General features: G+C 41.7%; 1 protein-coding gene across 7 annotated transcripts in view; it reads left to right on the top strand.

Annotated features, from left to right (window-relative positions):
* Positions 1 to 17,048, top strand: part of NAXD (NAD(P)HX dehydratase) — a 52,190-nt gene that overhangs the window by 1,454 nt on the left and 33,688 nt on the right. For 6 of the 7 annotated variants that reach the window (XR_004966206.1, XM_036300412.1, XM_036300414.1 and 3 more), the window contains exons 2-5: positions 2,800 to 2,950; positions 6,591 to 6,636; positions 7,271 to 7,359; positions 10,821 to 10,929. Coding sequence is in view for 6 of the 7 variants with exons in the window: in XM_036300412.1 (XP_036156305.1) it covers positions 2,800 to 2,950; positions 6,591 to 6,636; positions 7,271 to 7,359; positions 10,821 to 10,929 (395 nt within the window). In the remaining variant the exon portion in view is untranslated. The remainder of the gene's footprint in view (positions 1 to 2,799; positions 2,951 to 6,590; positions 6,637 to 7,270; positions 7,360 to 10,820; positions 10,930 to 17,048) is intronic. The other variant, XM_036300415.1, reaches the window with a different exon arrangement.

The following is a 17,048-nucleotide window of genomic DNA, read 5'->3' as shown; positions in this document are numbered from 1 at the left end:
GGTCCCTCGGCCTGTCCTGTGGGGATCTGTCCTGCAGGAATGGGCCGAAACTGGCTGACATCCTCCCAGGGGTCCCGGATTGCGAGAGAGTGGTTCTCGGGTGATGCGCCCCAGAATCAGGCTCCCTCCTCTCTGGTTTCGGGTGCATCACCTGAGAACCGTGGTGGCAACTCCTGCTTTGAGCGAATGCCCCCTGGTGGTCAGTGCGTGTCATAGCTACCGGTCGGACGGTCACTTAGGCTTTTATATATACAGTGGGGCTTTGACTTACGAGTGTCCTGACTAACGAGTTTTTTGAGATACCAGCTGCCTCTCGGCCGATTTTTTGCATTGAGTTGATAGAGTAATTTGAGTTAATGAGCTCCTTAACGCTCGGTCTCGGAACGAATTAAACTCGTAAGTCAAGGCCCCACTGTATAGATATTTCTGTGGATAATTCCTAATGGGGAATGTCAGTAAGCCAGCTGAAACAGATCCACTATGAAGTTTAGGGGAAATTTAACTGGCCTTTTCTTTGCCCCTTCCACTAACAGGAGCTCATCTCAGGTGAGTGGGACAGAACGCTGGCAAACAGTGTGGATTTTACTTTACATTCATACAGTTTCAGTTAAAAATTGAAAATACTACACTTCTCAACAGTGATTTTTTCCTCCTCTCCCAAATGGTTTCAGAAGGCATTTGAGGAGGAATTGACTCGACTTTTGGTTGGTGGAGTGAATATTTGGTTAAAGAAAAATTATTTCTTTTGCCTCAAAATGGCAACATTTTGGTAAAATGGTGTCTTCTGCCCTAGCTTATCCATTACTAACAGGCATCTTCAAAGGTTTGTCTCTCTGGGCCTCAGTTTCCTCATTTGTAAAAGAAGGATAAACCTAATGAGGAGAGGAAATCAAGATGCCTTTAATTCCTCAAGCATTTATTGAATTTCTTATTCTGTGCCAGACTCTGTTTGAGGCAATGGAGGGTTGGGGTCCAACATGGAAACATGTAGACCCTCCCGTTAAGCCACAGGAGGGAGGGATGCTGTACCACAGTCTGTGCAGGCAGAAGGTGCTGGGTGGTCTTAGGGATATTTTGTGGGAGTTAAGTGTTTAGTATAAAGTGATGGTCTGTAATAAACCCAAAACATAGGGAACTCAGAACAACCCTTGAGTGACTGGTAAGTTTAGATTCTATCTTTAACATTTCTAGCCTTTTTTTTTTTTTTTTTTACGCAATTGTGTTTATTGTTCTGGGGAATTGGAGGGAGTGGCATTCTCTAGTGTTCTTGTATTAACCAGTCATATTTATTATTAAGCTACATATGTTCAAGTTTGAAACATGCATGGCAAATATTTTCCTGACTGCATAAACTGCTCATCGGCAGTCAGAGATGCCGTCATTAAATCTGATCATAACAGCTCTGGATTCTTTCATGCAGCTCGTCAGGGAGCACCAGGAAAGAGCATTTCACAGTAACTGCATGGCAAAGGCTGCAGGCTGGGAATTCCGAGTGTGGATGGGTGTTCAGAAAGCTGGACATTTTGGTGGTGGGGGTGGAGTGAGAGTGGGCTCACTCCCTTAGCTCAGTGTCTCTGCCAAGAGGCTCTGAGTCGGATGGGAAGCAGCACTATGGACACCTCATTGGAGCAGAATGTGGCACGTGAGGAAAGACATTGGGAGTAGAGGATCAGCCAGTTGTGCTGATCCTTGCCTGAGCCTCGTTTACAGTGATTCTGTTTTGAGTTTTAATCCTGTGTTGGTTTAAAGGTGTTTGGGTTGAAGGTAATTAATATCCTCTTTGCATCTTGGGGTCTGAACATCTGATATATCAGCTAAAGAGGCATTTACATCTACTCATTAAAGAAAGTTACTTGAATAATTTTGTTGAATAAAAAGTAAAACTCTGAGAGTGTTATTAACCCCTAGAGTGCTGGGGAGCGCAATCGTACTCCTGCAGTGTCCAGTTCTAAGTCTGCTTTTATTAGTGATGATGATATTGCTAAATATGTAAATGTAGTAAAGGTTTCCTTAAGTTTTTGGATATGTAACTTCATTTACTTGTGATTCATAATTTTTTTTCCTAAACTGCTGTAAAATCAGCAAAAATGCCTTGGCAATTTTAGCATAGTTCCTAGAATATTGGTTGTCACTCAAAGGGTTAAAGGTAAAGCTGTTTGACCACGTGGAGCTGAGCCTGCTTCTGATCTTCACTTGAACTTGTGATCTGTGTCTAGTTTTTCTCAGCTGCTGAAATAATTGGAAGGATAAAAATATTGAGTGCCTTGTTTTCAAGAAAGGCCAATTAAAATTAGCTATTTAGAGGCAATTAAATTGCCTAGGAACCCAGTGTAAGATTTGTTCTATATTTAGAATACCATTTCTAGGTTATTTAATTAGTATCTAATTCAGTGTTGGAAAGATGACTGGGAAACTAAATAGGGAAATAATATGGGTCTAGAAGGTAACAAATGGGAGATTGCTTTTCCAGTTTGGGAGAAGAGATGTAATAAACTTAAGCTATGGTTGAAATGAAATATATGTAGTTTACTAATTAATGTATTTTTCAAAAACTTTGAGATTAAGTAGACTTCCTGAATGTCTGATACATTTAAAAAATAAACTTGACATATACAACATGTGTTAGTGTTGTAATTTCTGAACATCATTTGCTTTCAGAAATAAAATAATGGAACCAGTGGGTAAAAATCTGTTGAGTCGACTTGGGGAAGTATTTTGGTTAATGGACTATTTTAACTCTCTTTATATATACCAATAGATATTTACCATTCTAAGGAATTTTATTTTCCTGTTTTTCAGTTTTAAAAAGAGCATTCTCGCTGCATAAAGCACATTCAATAAAGGATATGGAAAATACTTTTCAATTGGTGAAAAATATTATACCTCCTCTAACTACCAAGAAGCACAAAGGGCAAGATGGAAGAATAGGCATAGTTGGAGGCTCTCAAGAGTAAGTGACTTGGAAAATGTTAATATTTAAACAGTTAATCTTTATTATCGGTCTGTCTACCTGCCTATCAGCCATCCAGTCAACTGCCCATTTGTTTAGTTGACCCCTCAGTAATTATTTCCAAATGTAGTCTGATATTATGACATTTGTTATTTTTCAGTGATGAACTTTAAGGTTGAATAGGAGAAAACTCTAAGGGGCCCTGATTGAGCTGTTCATTGGTGTGTGTTAGTGTAAAGATTTTTTGCCTGTGGTTGGGAGATGGGACTTTTTTTTCTTATCTTATACTTTTCTCTATTGATCAGACTTATACCATAAGCTTGTATTACTTTTGTAATGAGGATAAAAACACTCAGCATCTGCTTGGTTTACTTTGTTAATTTAAAAATATTCCTGGAAATCATTTACTAAATTGGACAGATCCTAGCTATTTTTAAGGCCTGTTCGCCTGGTTTTATATATTCTGCTGCTATGTTGTTTGACACGTAAAGATTTATAATTTGTCCATGCTCGCAAATGATACCTACTGCCTTTGACTTAAATTTGACCTTGGTTAGTATTTCTGTTTCTGCTTACATTCTGTGTGCTCTTTACCTAGCCCTGTATTTTTAATGGTTTAGGTAGTTGGCTATACTTATTTTAAATAATATATAACTAGATTTTGTTTTCTTACCCGATATGACTGACTGACAGTGACTACTCTTTTGTTTTTAATCCTCACCTGAGGAAATTTTTCCATTGATTTTTATTTGTTTGTTTGTTTGTTTTTTGTTTATTGGTTTCAGAGAGGAAGGTAGAGGGATAAGAAGTCTACTTAATCTTCTGCACGCCCCCTGTTGGGGATTGAGCCCGCAACTTGGGCATGTGCCCTTGACTGGTATCGAACCTGGGACCTTTCAGTCCTCAGGCCTACACTCTGTCCACTGAGCCAAACCAGCTAGGGCTCCATTGATTTTTAGAGAGAGTGGAATGGAGCGGAGGAGACAGAGAGAAACATTGATGTGAGAGAGACACATTGATTGGTTTTCTCCTGCACACGCCACAACCCGGGTGGGGATTGAGCCTGCAACCCATGTACGTGCCCTTGACCGGTGCCCTAGTCTGGAACCAGTCTGAGGACTGGCTCTCTATACATTGAACCAAACCGGCTAGGGCTAGACTGATTTCTTTATGAGTGGGTAAGTGAATATATGGTATTCATTGTACAGATGGGCCATAATTTATTTAACCAAGTCCCTGTTGATAGGCAGTTGGTTAACTCTATCCTTTTTTTCAATTAATCTGTCTGTAGACATCCCTTTACATATCTCCTTGTATGCCCATCTGGTTATAATCAAGGGAACAATTCCTAGAAGAATTTTTACTGGAGCAGAGTACATAGACATTTTAATGTCGATAAATATTGAAAATTGTTCTCCCAAAATTGCACTAGTGTGTGCTGCCATCAACAAGCACCTGTTCTCCCTAGCCAGTTTGGCTCAGTGGGGTAGACATTGGCCTGCAGACCGAAGGGTTCCGGATTCGATTCTGGTCAAGAGCACATGCCCAGGTTGCATGCTTGATTCCCAGTAGGATTCTCTCTCGTCATTGATGCTTCTCTCTCTCTCTCTCTCTCTCTCTCTCTCTCTCTCTCTCTCTCTCTCTCTCCCTCCCTCCCTCCCTCCCTCCCTCCCTCTCCCTCCCTCTCCCTCTCCCTCTCCCTCTCCCTCTCCCTCCCCCCCTCTCTCCCTCCCTCTTCCTCTCTGAAATCAATAAAAATATATTTTAAAAAACAAAAAAACAAGCACCTGTTCCCCTCACTCCCTATGGGTATTGGCAGCCTTTGCTCTCAAGTAGAAAAGCTATATTTTGTTGGTTCGGTGTATTTTTTTGGTATTGAGGCTTGCATTCGTGTTTTGTTGTGAACGAGTGTGAGCGAGTGTGTGTGTGGCATGCCCTGTCCTTTGGTGTTTCTGACACATTGGCCCTGCTCTGCAGGATAGTGCCATGGGTATAGAGTGCACCCTGCATTTCCCCAGTGTGTTTTTCCTGGGATAGCAAAACTTTTCACTGCTTGGAATTGACATAAAAGTTACAGTCCCCATCTAATGCTAAGTTCAAGGGTTTTTCTTTCTGTGCTTGAAGTGACCTTAAAAGTGGAGTTACAAGCATTCCAAAGCAGTAAGGATGGAAGCCAGAGGGAGATGTGAGAGTCTCTCCTTGTTTGGCCTGGGTGCCCCGTGTGGCCCTCCATCAAGATGGCCATTGCCTGTGCTTACTGTTGATCTCGAAGACTGGTCCTGCTCCCTGGGTACTGTCCAGTGTGGGGTGCTCTGGCCTGTGATCACCTCAGGCACACTCTCTCCTGGCAGATGCCTTCAGTAAACACTCACTGTCTTAAGTCTTCAGTTTTGGGGTTCTGGAAGCTAATTCCAGCATGTCATAAATGCAGAAAGTTTCATCAAAAGGTTGATGGAACTTGGGGATTCAGCAGGGCTGAATACATATTACCTGCCGTTGGAATATCTAAGGGCATTTCCCCACACCTAAAGATTCACATATATTATTACCTGCTACCAGACAGCTGAGGGCATTTTAATCTACATGTTATTGCCTCCTGCTGGCCAAACATCTGAACAGCCAGTAGGCAGTTCCCCCAAACTGACAATGCCTACTGTGTACCAAACTAACCTTTGATATGTATATCTACTTTGCTATAGGGCAAGATGTGGGAATAAAAAGGGCCCAGGGTCCAGAGATAGGGAGAACATGGTTACTGAAGCTAGATCTCCTCTGGCTCCCCCGTGAATTACAAATTTATATTATATTTCTAGTCTCTTTATTAATTTACACGCAGTGCCTTCTCCAGATTCCTGAACCTTTCTAGATGCTGGGAAAGACCCCTAGCATTATTGGGGGTGTTTTTTCCCCCCTAATGTAATATTCCTACCCATCTTCCTTGCTAACAAAGCTCGTTTTGTTCAGATGCTGTTACAATTTCTTTGACTTGCAGCTCTGTGCATTTCTGATAAATCAAGTACTTTTTATATCTATGTTTATATTAATCTAGAAAGAAGTGTCATCATTATAATATTAAGTCATCTTAGCCAGTGTACACCTAATGTATTCTTTAATAGATTTTAAAATTTTCCCCACAGTTATTATTTGTTTATATAAAGTTAATTCCTAGATGCTTTATGGTTTTTGCTGATATTGTAGATGCTATCATATTTTCTAATCTATTATTCCTAGTATAGAAAAATGCTATCTTTATCCTTTTTTTGGTTGATAGAAATCGGGCAACCTTGCTGAACTATTTTATATTAGATTTATTCTTTAACAACTTTATTGAGTTCTAGTTGATATACGATTGCATAAGTTTGACATATGTATAAACCCCTAAAACCATCAGTTTGCACATAGCCATTACAGGGAGACCGTAGTCACAGGAAGCCGGAATTTGCCCCTCCTGACATAGTATAAAGGTCTCAGGTGAAAGACTGACTTCTCTGGTTCTGATCCATGTTTATTGAACATTTACTGAGCACCTGCTAGGGGTTCGGCCCTGTGCTAGGTGCTTGACTGTTGTATGGTTTTTGTTGATAAACCTGGTGTGCTTGCCTCATTCTCAAGTTTTAGACTGTAAATATCTTCTTTTTAGGTACACCGGAGCCCCTTACTTTGCAGCAATCTCAGCTCTCAAAGTGGTATGTTTACTTATATCTTCTTTATTAGGAAGAGTTGGATTATTTAAATATGATTAAAGCAATGTTTTCCAATAAAAATCTACATAACATCTCCAGGTAATTATGGGTAAAAGAAACATCTTTAAATGTATTCTGACATCTTGTGCAGTGATAAAATAACTTCAAACTCATTTTTTTTAAAAATAAAGTTTTATTAGAATTGTACTTCACCAAAATAATCTTGGGACGCCTTTTAGTCCTAGCATAAGACATCTTTGGACTTTGGCAGTTGCTCATGCCTTTTGATCAAGTCCTAACCACCCAGTCAGCACAGTTACTGTGAATTGTGCTCAGCTCCATGACTGCATTGCTTCCCGTGAGCCTCAAGCTCAGTGAGGCAGCTTGAGCTGGTCTGGGTTGACCTGTCTCTTAGGCAGCAGTAAAAGTCTGCCTTTATTTCCGGCCTTTTCTTAGGTTATACCTTCTCAGCCTCCTCCCTGTAGTTTAACTGCTACAGTTGGTATGTTATTGTTGTTTACGGATAGTGCTATGTAATTTTCAATGATGAAAATGTTGAATGGCTGTTGTAGAAACCACTTTGGGTATCTTTTGAGTGATTCTCACATTAAGTTAGCCTCTTGTGCTCATTTCTCAGGGTGCAGATTTATCCCACGTGTTCTGTACCCGGGAGGCCGCACCTGTGATCAAGTCGTACAGCCCGGAGCTGATTGTTCACCCGGTTCTGTGAGTGAGGCTGCACATGGGGGCTTCATTTGCAACAACTCTCCTTGATCATTTGGTGTCTTTACAGACTCTAAGAGTTTCAGTTAAATAGCTTCCATACTGAGAGTTGGTAGGTAGACTGTTTCAGAAGAAAGGAGGAAACTATAATGAGCCCATTGTCTATGGTCAGAAGAAGACAGTCATGTGGGACAACATGAGATAAGGTCTGAAGGGTGATGTGCCCAGAGCTGGCCCCTGTGTCCTGTCAGAAATGAGAGTCTGTGGGCCTGCCTGTGGACAGTGCACGTATGGCAGGAATGAGGGGCCTATCGGGCAGTAACAAAACTGTTCATCATTCAGCAGATCTTTCGTGCAGGCCCTGTCCTGGGTTCTACAGGGACAGCATTGCACCGAGCAGACAAAAACACCTGCTCCCATGCCCTAGAACTTCCTTCAATGATGAACATGTTCTCCCTTGGTGCTGTCCAGCACTGTGGCTGCTGACCACATGGCTACTGAGCACTTAAAATGTGGCCAGTAGGACTTAGGCACTGAGTTTTTACTTTAATTTTAATTAAATTTAAAAGCCATGTGTGGTTAGTATCTACTGTATTGGACAACAGCTCTGGAGATGGACAAACAAGATAAGAGTGTGTCAGAGGGTGATAAGCACCATGGGGAGATGGGAGCAGGGAAGGGGACACACTGTGACTGCGTGTGGCGCATGTGCTATGTGTGCAGTTTTTAATAGGGTGGTCATGGGTACAGCAAGGGGCAGTGAAGTAAAGGCTTGAAGACGGTGAGGGAGCAAGTTCTACAGACATGGGGAATGCGGGGAGGCCCTTACATACACAGGAAGAGCTGCTGCAAGAGCTCAAGCTGCAGCTGTGTTGGGGAGCGCTCGGGTACTTGGTGACCAGAGGTTCAGAGCCAGGCTTAGCAGGTTATGGGGGTCATTGTAAGGTTTTGGGCTTTTGTATAAATGAGAAGGAGGCTGCTGGAGCATTTGAGCAGGGGAGGGACAGGACGGTTTACGTTTTAAAAGGCTTATCTGGCTGCTGTATTGAGTATAAGCTTTGGAGCCCAGGGTGGAAGCAAGAGTCCCACTAGGAAGCTGTTGTGAGGATCCTGGTGATGGTTACATGATGAGGTAGAAACTGGACAGTGGGTCACGTTCTGGGTACATTTGAAAAGTACAGCACCAGGATCTGCTGAGGGGTGGGACATGGGATACAAGGAAAAGAAGACAGTCATGAATGCCACCCAGGGTTTGAGCTGAGCGAGTTCTCATTTAATGTGGTTGGGAAACTGGGGGAGCAGGTTTGGGCGGGGGTGATGGTCAGGAGTTGGGGGTTTTGGACATGTTTTTAGTTGCCTGTTAGATAGCCAAACAGGTATGGCTGGTAAGCATGGGATAGGAGTGGGGCAGTCAGGGAAGGTGTACATCTGGGAGTTGTTAATGTGTGGGTGGCGTTTAAAGCCCAGAGACAAAAATGAGCCACACAAGAGTGCATGTAGGCAGGGAGGACCCGTTTGGGAACACCTGTTTGGGAGCAGATCTGTGGGGAGCTGCAAGAGGCCAGGGAGGGGTGTCCTCAAGTCGAGTGAAGAACTGTTTGCAAACTATTCTAGAAGGGCCTTCTAGTCACTGATAAGGATTAAGAATGGGTGGTTGGATCTCACAGTATAGGGGTCATTGGTGACTTTGACAAGGGCAGCTTATGAGGAGCAAAGCCTTATACAGTGAGTGGGTTCTAAGAGTAAGAAACGAGATGATGAACAGGAAGGTGTTGTGAAAAAAACCAACAACAAAATTCTGTGCAGCTGTCAGGTCTTGTTCTAAAGGAGGGCCCTTTTAATGTTGTAAAGGAATCAGTCACACGACCCTTTTAGATTGACTTCCCCAGTGCCTGATGTAGGGGATAGTCTCTAAGTGTAAAGTCTACACTGTTACCTGTACTCCTGTGTGATGGAAACAGACTGGCCAAGATAATTTTGAAATTAGCCATAATGTCTTATTCTGATGTGTTTAAATTTTTATTTCATGAGCCTTTTTTTTTTTTTAAACAAGGAGAAAAAAGGTGTTATGTTTATAGCTATATACCCTGTACTATTGACTCTGTTTCTTATGGGAAGGAAGTTCTGTTTTGGCTCAGCTTTGATGAGACCCACATCCTCTGCTTACCTTTGCAGATTTTATAGAACCATATGGACCACTTGAATAAATTGCTAAGGACCCTCCCAGGGCCTTGCAAGGGGCCCAGCAAATGAGAGGCTCTGATGCTTGAGTTTCATTACAGTGAAATGCCTCTACTTTTCTCATGTCATTCACTTACTGATACTGTGTTCAGCCAGACTGGTCTTTGCCATTTCCCATAAGTGAGCACTTTCTCACCGTATTTCCTGCTAATGCCACTCCCTCCTTTACCTTGTCTGCTTACTCCCAGAGGGTATGGCTTCCTCTTCAAGCCTTTCAAGTGGAGGTGGCTTTTCCTTTGACCCCTCATGTACCACTGGGACTAGAGGTGGGATGTGCTTCGTCCTTGTTCCTCATTGCTCCTCCCAGACCATTGCCCTGCTCTCATTCCTGAAACCTTCTGCTCCTTTGAACTCACACCGTCAGGCTCTGCTACCCACTACTCATGGCAGCTATGTCAAATCCCTGGATCATTCCTTGAATATTTAATATCTGGCCCAGTGTCTCTCTCCACTATTGCTCTTACAAATTAGCTATTTTTAATGTGTGTAACTACTTTATTGTGCCATAGCTTACTATAAAATTCACTCATTTTAGTTGTATAATGATCTTTGATGTATTTACCGAAGTGTTGCTGTCACCACAATCTAATTTTAGAACACTTCCATCACTCCAACAAGAAAACCTCTGCCCATTACCACCCCTAGCTTGAGGTAACTTTATCTTTCTGTCCCTATAGATTTGCCTTTTCTGAACATTTCATATGAATGAAATCATGCAATATGTGGTCTTTTGTGTCTGCCTTTTTTCACTTAGCATGTTTTTGAGTTTCATCATAGCATATATCCATACTCCATTCCTTTTTTTGTTTGTTTGTTTTTTAAATAAATTTATATCTCCTATACCCATTGCGCCTATCCTCACCCTCCACTTTCCCTTCTTCTGGTAACCACAAATATGTTCTTTGTATTTATGAGCTTGTTTTTTTAAATTTTAAATCTTACATATAAATATATTTGTCTTTCTCTGTCTGACTTATTCACTTATTTTCCCTGAAAGGCATTTAAATATTGAAAGCTAGACATCTATGTTGGGGTGTTAAAAGATGAACCAGTTTCTATGGAGACGATTAGGAGATTTGCTGGCTAAGTGCAGGGTGGAGTCCTAGAACAGGAAAAGGACATTGGGGTGGGGACTGGGAAAATCTGGAAAAATCTGTAGTTTCATACTAAACAAATAGATGAAATCGTAAGTAAAATGTTCTGCCCTTCTTTTCCTTATTTAGTGACAGTCCCGATGCCGTTCATGAAGTAGAAAAGTGGTTGCCCCGACTGCATGCCTTGGTTGTAGGACCTGGCTTAGGCAGAGAAGAAGCTCTTCTCGAAAACGTCAAGGTAAGTATAGAATTACGAAACAAACTTCCGCTGATAGAGTGGATGCTTAGAGCCCAGGAAGTCAGGACAGAAACATTTTTCTTCAATTTCTGTTGGTTAGTGGTCTGTGTGCCTTGTCATAGATTAAGAAGGATAAAATTTGGTTTGAAAGATAGAGGAGGAACTAGGCATAAAGATGGTAATGAACTTAAAAATAAAAACCAGACTGAAGGAAACTTTTTATTCTTGGGGCACTGGCTTTTTCATACTGTAGCAGGTGGAAATCACTGTGGAATCGTTCAGATGTTTTGCTTCATGGGTGTTTATGTGGTTTACACTTGAGGTGTTGGGAAATCCCAGCATCCAGACTGAGCCGTGTTAGCAGTGGGCAGGGTTTGGGGTCAGGCTCGGGTTCATCTTCCAGCACGATTCCTGTCCGACTGGGCCCCTGGCAGCTTGATCAGTCAGCCTCCTAGGCCTTGTGCTTTCCCTCTCAAGGGGTGATGTGCCCCAGGAGTTACTGAGAGCCACATTTTATGAAGTGCTTCAGGCTCTTGGTGTTGCAAAGTGGGCACAAGACCCTAGTTACACACACATACATATATGTTCATTTACTTTTTCATTTATGCTGTTCTTTATTACAGAAAATTTTACTTTGTGTCTGCCTTACTCTAAAAAGATGAAAATTTTTTATCCTAAAAAAGTTAAAATAGCCCTAACCGGTTTGGCTCAGTGGATAGAGCGCCGGCCTGCGGACTAAACGGTCCCAGGTTCGATTCCGGTCAAGGGCATGTACCTTGGTTGCGGGCACATCCCCAGTAAGGGGGTGTGGAGGAGGCAGCTGATCGATGTTTCTGTCTCATCGGTGTTTCTAACTCTCCATCCCTCTCCCTTCCTCTCTGTAAAAAAATCAATAAAATATATATTTAAAAAAAAGTTAAAATATATACCATCCAGAACCGGGGAATGGGTAACGAGCATGCCAGTCCCATGTTCTGTGTGTTCTTGCTGCTCGGCAGCCTTTGACACTTCCAGGGCTTTGCTCTCGGGTGGACACATGTTGGGGACTGCCCAGCACCAGCCCCAGAGAAGGCCGTGCAGTGTACCCTATGTGAGGTGGTACTGTAGCCTCAGGAGGTTGGGAGTGAGCTCCAAATCAGAGAATGTGCCTGGTACCCTCAGATGGTGCTTGTCCTTATGCCCATTAAAGGATTCGAAGTCATACGAAACATGATTTAGCATCCTCATCGTCATTAACTGAGAGGGCTCTTTTCAGCTCAGCTTTTGCCTATTGAATTAAATTCAACAACAGAGTTAAAGGAAGGTGTAGGTAGCTGTGTGTTGGTTGTACACTCTTAGCAGTCTGATTAGTAAAGAACATTTTTAAAAGGACGTGTGTTTGCTTTGCTAGAATTTAGTGAGAACCTGATATCTTCCATGACAGATCTTCCAGTTCCAGCCTTTGAGGTAAAAGTTGGGGTTTGAAATTGTACTTTCCTCAAACCTGAGAAAATCACTTAGAAGAAATGGAGCTATGACAAGTGACAGGTGATTGGATTTGAGCAATAAATTTGTTTTTGACTTATAATTGAAAGTAGATACATTTATTATTGCCTCTTTCAAAGGGGTTGATTAAAACGTGTGTATCCTCTAGAGTACATTATGCTGAGTGAAATAAGCCAGCTGCAGAAAGACATACTGCATGATCTCATTTCTGTATGGAGTCAAAATAGTTGAACTCATAGAGGCAGAGAGTAGAAGGGTGACAGCCAGGGACTGAGAGGTGTTGGTCAGAGTGTCCAAATTTTCAGTTAGGCAAGATGAGTAAGTTCTGATGTAGAATGTGGTGACTAGAGTCAACAGTGCTATATTGTATATTGAAATTTGCCAAGAGACAGGGAGATCTTAAGTGTTAGCTTAATTAGCTTGATTGTGGTGATTATGTCATAATGTATCAAAACATCAGGTGTACACCTTGAATTTATACAAATTTTTGTCAACTACACTTAAGTAAAGCTGGAAAAAACCTACGTATCCTGAGTTATGCCTGAGAATGGGTCTTGGGGTGCCTGCTTATATTTCTCTTCTATGTCTCATACTACTTTGCATTTAAAAGTTGTTCATTTAATGAAAATGCTCCAAACAAAGAAAAGGATCCAGCTGCCTAGAACTGGAAGTCTGTGGGGTGCTGGGCTATTGAGTAGTTCTGAACAGAATGCCCTGTGCTTCACTGGACTCTGAAATTTGAAGCTGTGATAATAGACGCCTGGGGGAGGGATGGGCAGCTACTCACTCCTGTCACAAAGAGCTTGCCTAGAGAGAGAGATGCACGAGCCAGCAGTTGTACATTCAGGGTAAATAATCTGAGAGGCTGTCAAATAAAATTTAAAAGTAGCTCTAGATGACACATTGTGCAAAGTAGAGGATTTAATTTAGGATTCTCCTGGCCTTAAGCCACCTGGATTAGCATGGGGTGTGCAAGTTTGTCAGGCCGCACCATTCAGATATTTGAAAGTCTTAACCTCTTACTGAGAAGTAGAAGTTAATCATGGTTGAGAAGGGCTAGGGCCTTCGGTTTCTCCAAGGTGAGACCCTCCTGGGGAATTCCCCTGCGTAAACCTCTGAGATGCACTTGGTGTCCTGAGTCAGTGTGCTCTGCACAGGTCACAGGAGGTCTGGCAGTGCCTATTCACTGGGTGATTGTCTTTGCAAAGAGGCAAATAAGGGTTCCTGTAGGTCCTATCAGCGACGGAATTTATAGATATTTTCTCTCATTCTGTGGGTTGTGTTTTCATTTCCTTGATGGCATTGTCTGCAGCACAAATTTTTAATTTTGATAAAGTCCACTTTATCTGTCTTTTCTTTTGTTACTTATGCTTTTGGTGTCTTACCTAAGAAGTTTTTTACCTGACCCAAGATTTACTTTCATATTTTCTTATAGAGCTTTATTGCTTTAGCTCTTATAGTTAGGCCTGTGGTCCATTCTGAGTTAATTTTTGTTTATGGTCTAAGGAAGGGGACCAGCTTTTTTTCTTTTGCAAGGGGATATCCAGTTGTTGCAGCACCATTTGTTGAAAAGGCTCCTCTTTCCTCCAGTGACTTATCTGGGCATCCTTGTTGAAAATCAGTTGACATAAATGTAAGGGTTTATTTCTGGGCTCTTGTTTCTGTTTCATCGGCCTATATGGCTGCACTGGGGCCAGCACCACGCTCTTCATTACTACAGCTGTGCTGTGTGTTTTGTAGTGGCAAAGCATGGAGCACTCAAACGTTTTTCTTTTTAAGCCTGTTTTGGCTATTCTGGGTCCTGTGCATTTCCATGTGAGTTATTTTTTATATTATGTATTTTATATTTATGTTATATTTTTTATATTTATTATGTCAGACCATATATTATGTTAATCGTAATATTTTTTATTTTAAATAATTTAGTAGCTACATCATAATATACAGTATGTATTTAGCTAGTCCATTTAGGCTGTTTACAGCTTTTCCTATTCATAATGTCTTGAATACACACACACACACACACACACTCACACACACACACACAGTGGCCAGATTATTATGACCACCTGACGTTTGTAGGCAAATTAGCTATAATTTCGCGATGAAGTTGCTAGAGGGCCAGACCATTATAAATAGGGAAGCAGGTTGTTTACCACAACAGTAGAAGTGATTTTTTTCTGAAGATGTGGGTAAACAACGCGATTTAACAGCCTTTGAACGTGGGATATATATTATTATGAGTGGCCAAATTATTATGACAACCTGTCGATTGTAGGCAAATTAGCTGTACACTGCATTGTATGGGATATGGAAGCCGAAGGCCTGTTGGAACACCTTTTCTGTCTGCAGTTACCAAGATAAAATGTCTCCAATTCGCACAGGAACACAAGGATTGGACAGTGGAGCATTGGAAAAAGGCATTTGGTCCAATGAATCACGTTTCCAGTTGCATCATGCAGATGGCAGAGTGAGAATTTGGCAGAAACAGCATGAAAGCATGCACCCCACATGCATGAGTACAACCCTTCAAGCTGGTGGGGGCAGTGTTATGGTTTGGGGCATGTTTTCCTGGCATGATTTGGGTCCTTTAATTCGTGTGGAACAACGTCTGAATAGCACAACATACCTAAGTATTGTTGCTGATCAGATTCGGATCATGTTGATGGCGTATCCCAATGGAGATGGCTTCTTCCAACAAGACAATGCGCCATGCCACGGTGCTCATATTGTGCAAGAGTGGTTTCAAGAACATGAGGGAGACTTTACCTTGCTTGAGATCAATCCAATCTCAATCACCAGATCTCAATCCAATTGAGCATTTGTGGGACGAAGTTAAAAGAGCCATCAGGCAGCTGGTTCCACAACCATCAAATCTCACAGAACTAGACAGTGCTATTCATCAGGCATGGTGTCAGATTCCTCGCATCACCTTTCAACATCTCGTGGAGTCAATGCCAAGAAGAATCGCCGTAGTATTGAAGGCAAAAAGTACCCAACGGAGTACTGATGGGGTGGTCATAATAGTCTGGCCATTCCCATTCAGATATATCCCATGTTCAAAGGCTGTTAAATTGCATTGTTTACCCATATCTTCAGAAAAAAATCACTTCTGTCGTGGTAAACCTGCTTCCCTATTTATAATGGTCTGGTCCTCTAGCAACTTCAGCGGGAAATTACAGCTAATTTGCCTACAAACGTCAGGTGGTCGTCATAATCTGGCCACTCAGTGTATGTATATGTATGTGTGTGTGTGTGTGTGTGTGTGTGTACACACACACACACTTGTCTATTTCTGTTAGGTATTTTCTTTAGGGTAAATTCTGCAAGTTCTGTTGCTGAATAAAGTGCTGTTAGCAATCTTCTGTTCCACCAACAGGCTGTCCTTGCCAGGACTCTGCTCTGGGGTGCTGTTGTCATTCTTTCCCACTTCCACCTGGTCTTTTACATGAGAATGCTGCTTGTTGTTTTTTTGTTGTTGTTTAAAGGCGGTTGAGGTTGAGACCTTTGAATTTTCTTGACTGCTTTATATTTTTTTTTTCTTTTCATGTTTCTTTTTTTTTTAATTAAATCTTTATTGTTCAGATTATTACATTTGTTCCTCTTTTTTCCCCCCATAACTTCCCTCCTCCCAGTTCCTGCCCCACCCTCCGCCCTCACTCCCCACCCACTGTCCTCATCCATAGGCGCACGATTTTTGTCCAGTCTCTTCCCGCATCTCCCATACCCCTTTCCCCCCCAAGAATAGCCAGTCCATTCCCTTTCTATGTCCCTGATTCTATTATGATCACCAGATTATTTGTTCACTTGATTCTTAGATTCACTTGTTGATAGATGCATGTTTGTTGTTCATAATTTATATCTTTACCTTTTTTTCTTCTTCCTCTTCTTAAAGGATACCGTTCAGCATTTCATATAATACTGGTTTGGTGGTGATGAACTCCTTTAGCTTTTCCTTATCTGTGAAGCTCTTTATCTGACCTTCAGTTCTGAATGATAGCTTTGCTGGATAAAGTAATCTTGGTTGTAGGTTCTTGGTATTCATCACCTTGAATATTTCTTGCCATTCCCTTCTGGCCTGCAAAGTTTCTGTTGAGAAATCAGCTGACAGTCGTATGGGTATTCCCTTGTAGGTAACTGAGTTTCTTTCTCTTGCTGCTTTTAGGATTTTCTCTTTGTCTTTTGCTCTTGGCATTTTAATTATAATGTGTCTTGGTGTGGTCCTCTTTGGATTCCTTTTGTTTGGGGTTCTCTGCGCTTCCTGGACCTGTAAGTCTATTTCTTTCACCAGGTGGGGGAAGTTTTCTGTCATTATTTCTTCAAATAGGTTTTCAATATCTTGCTCTCTCTCATCTTCTGGCACCCCTATAATTCTGATGTTGGTACGCTTGAAGCTGTCCCAGAGGCTCCTTACACTATCTTCGTATTTTCGGATTCTTTTTTCATTTTGCTTTTCTAGTTGGGTGTTTTTTGCTTCTTCGCATTTCGAATCTTTGACTTGATTCTTGCGCTCCTCTGGTCTGCTGTTGGGTGTCTGTACAATATTTTTTATTTCAGTCAGTCTATGCTTAATTTCTAGTTGGTTCTTTATCACAATATCGAGGGTCTCATTAGATTTCTTGAGGATCTCACTA

This window comes from Myotis myotis, unplaced genomic scaffold, assembly GCF_014108235.1.
Source record: "Myotis myotis isolate mMyoMyo1 unplaced genomic scaffold, mMyoMyo1.p scaffold_m19_p_3, whole genome shotgun sequence".
NCBI lineage: Eukaryota > Metazoa > Chordata > Mammalia > Chiroptera > Vespertilionidae > Myotis > Myotis myotis.
The sequence above is the reverse complement of the archived record's forward strand: the minus strand, read 5'-3'. Positions and strand labels throughout refer to the sequence as shown.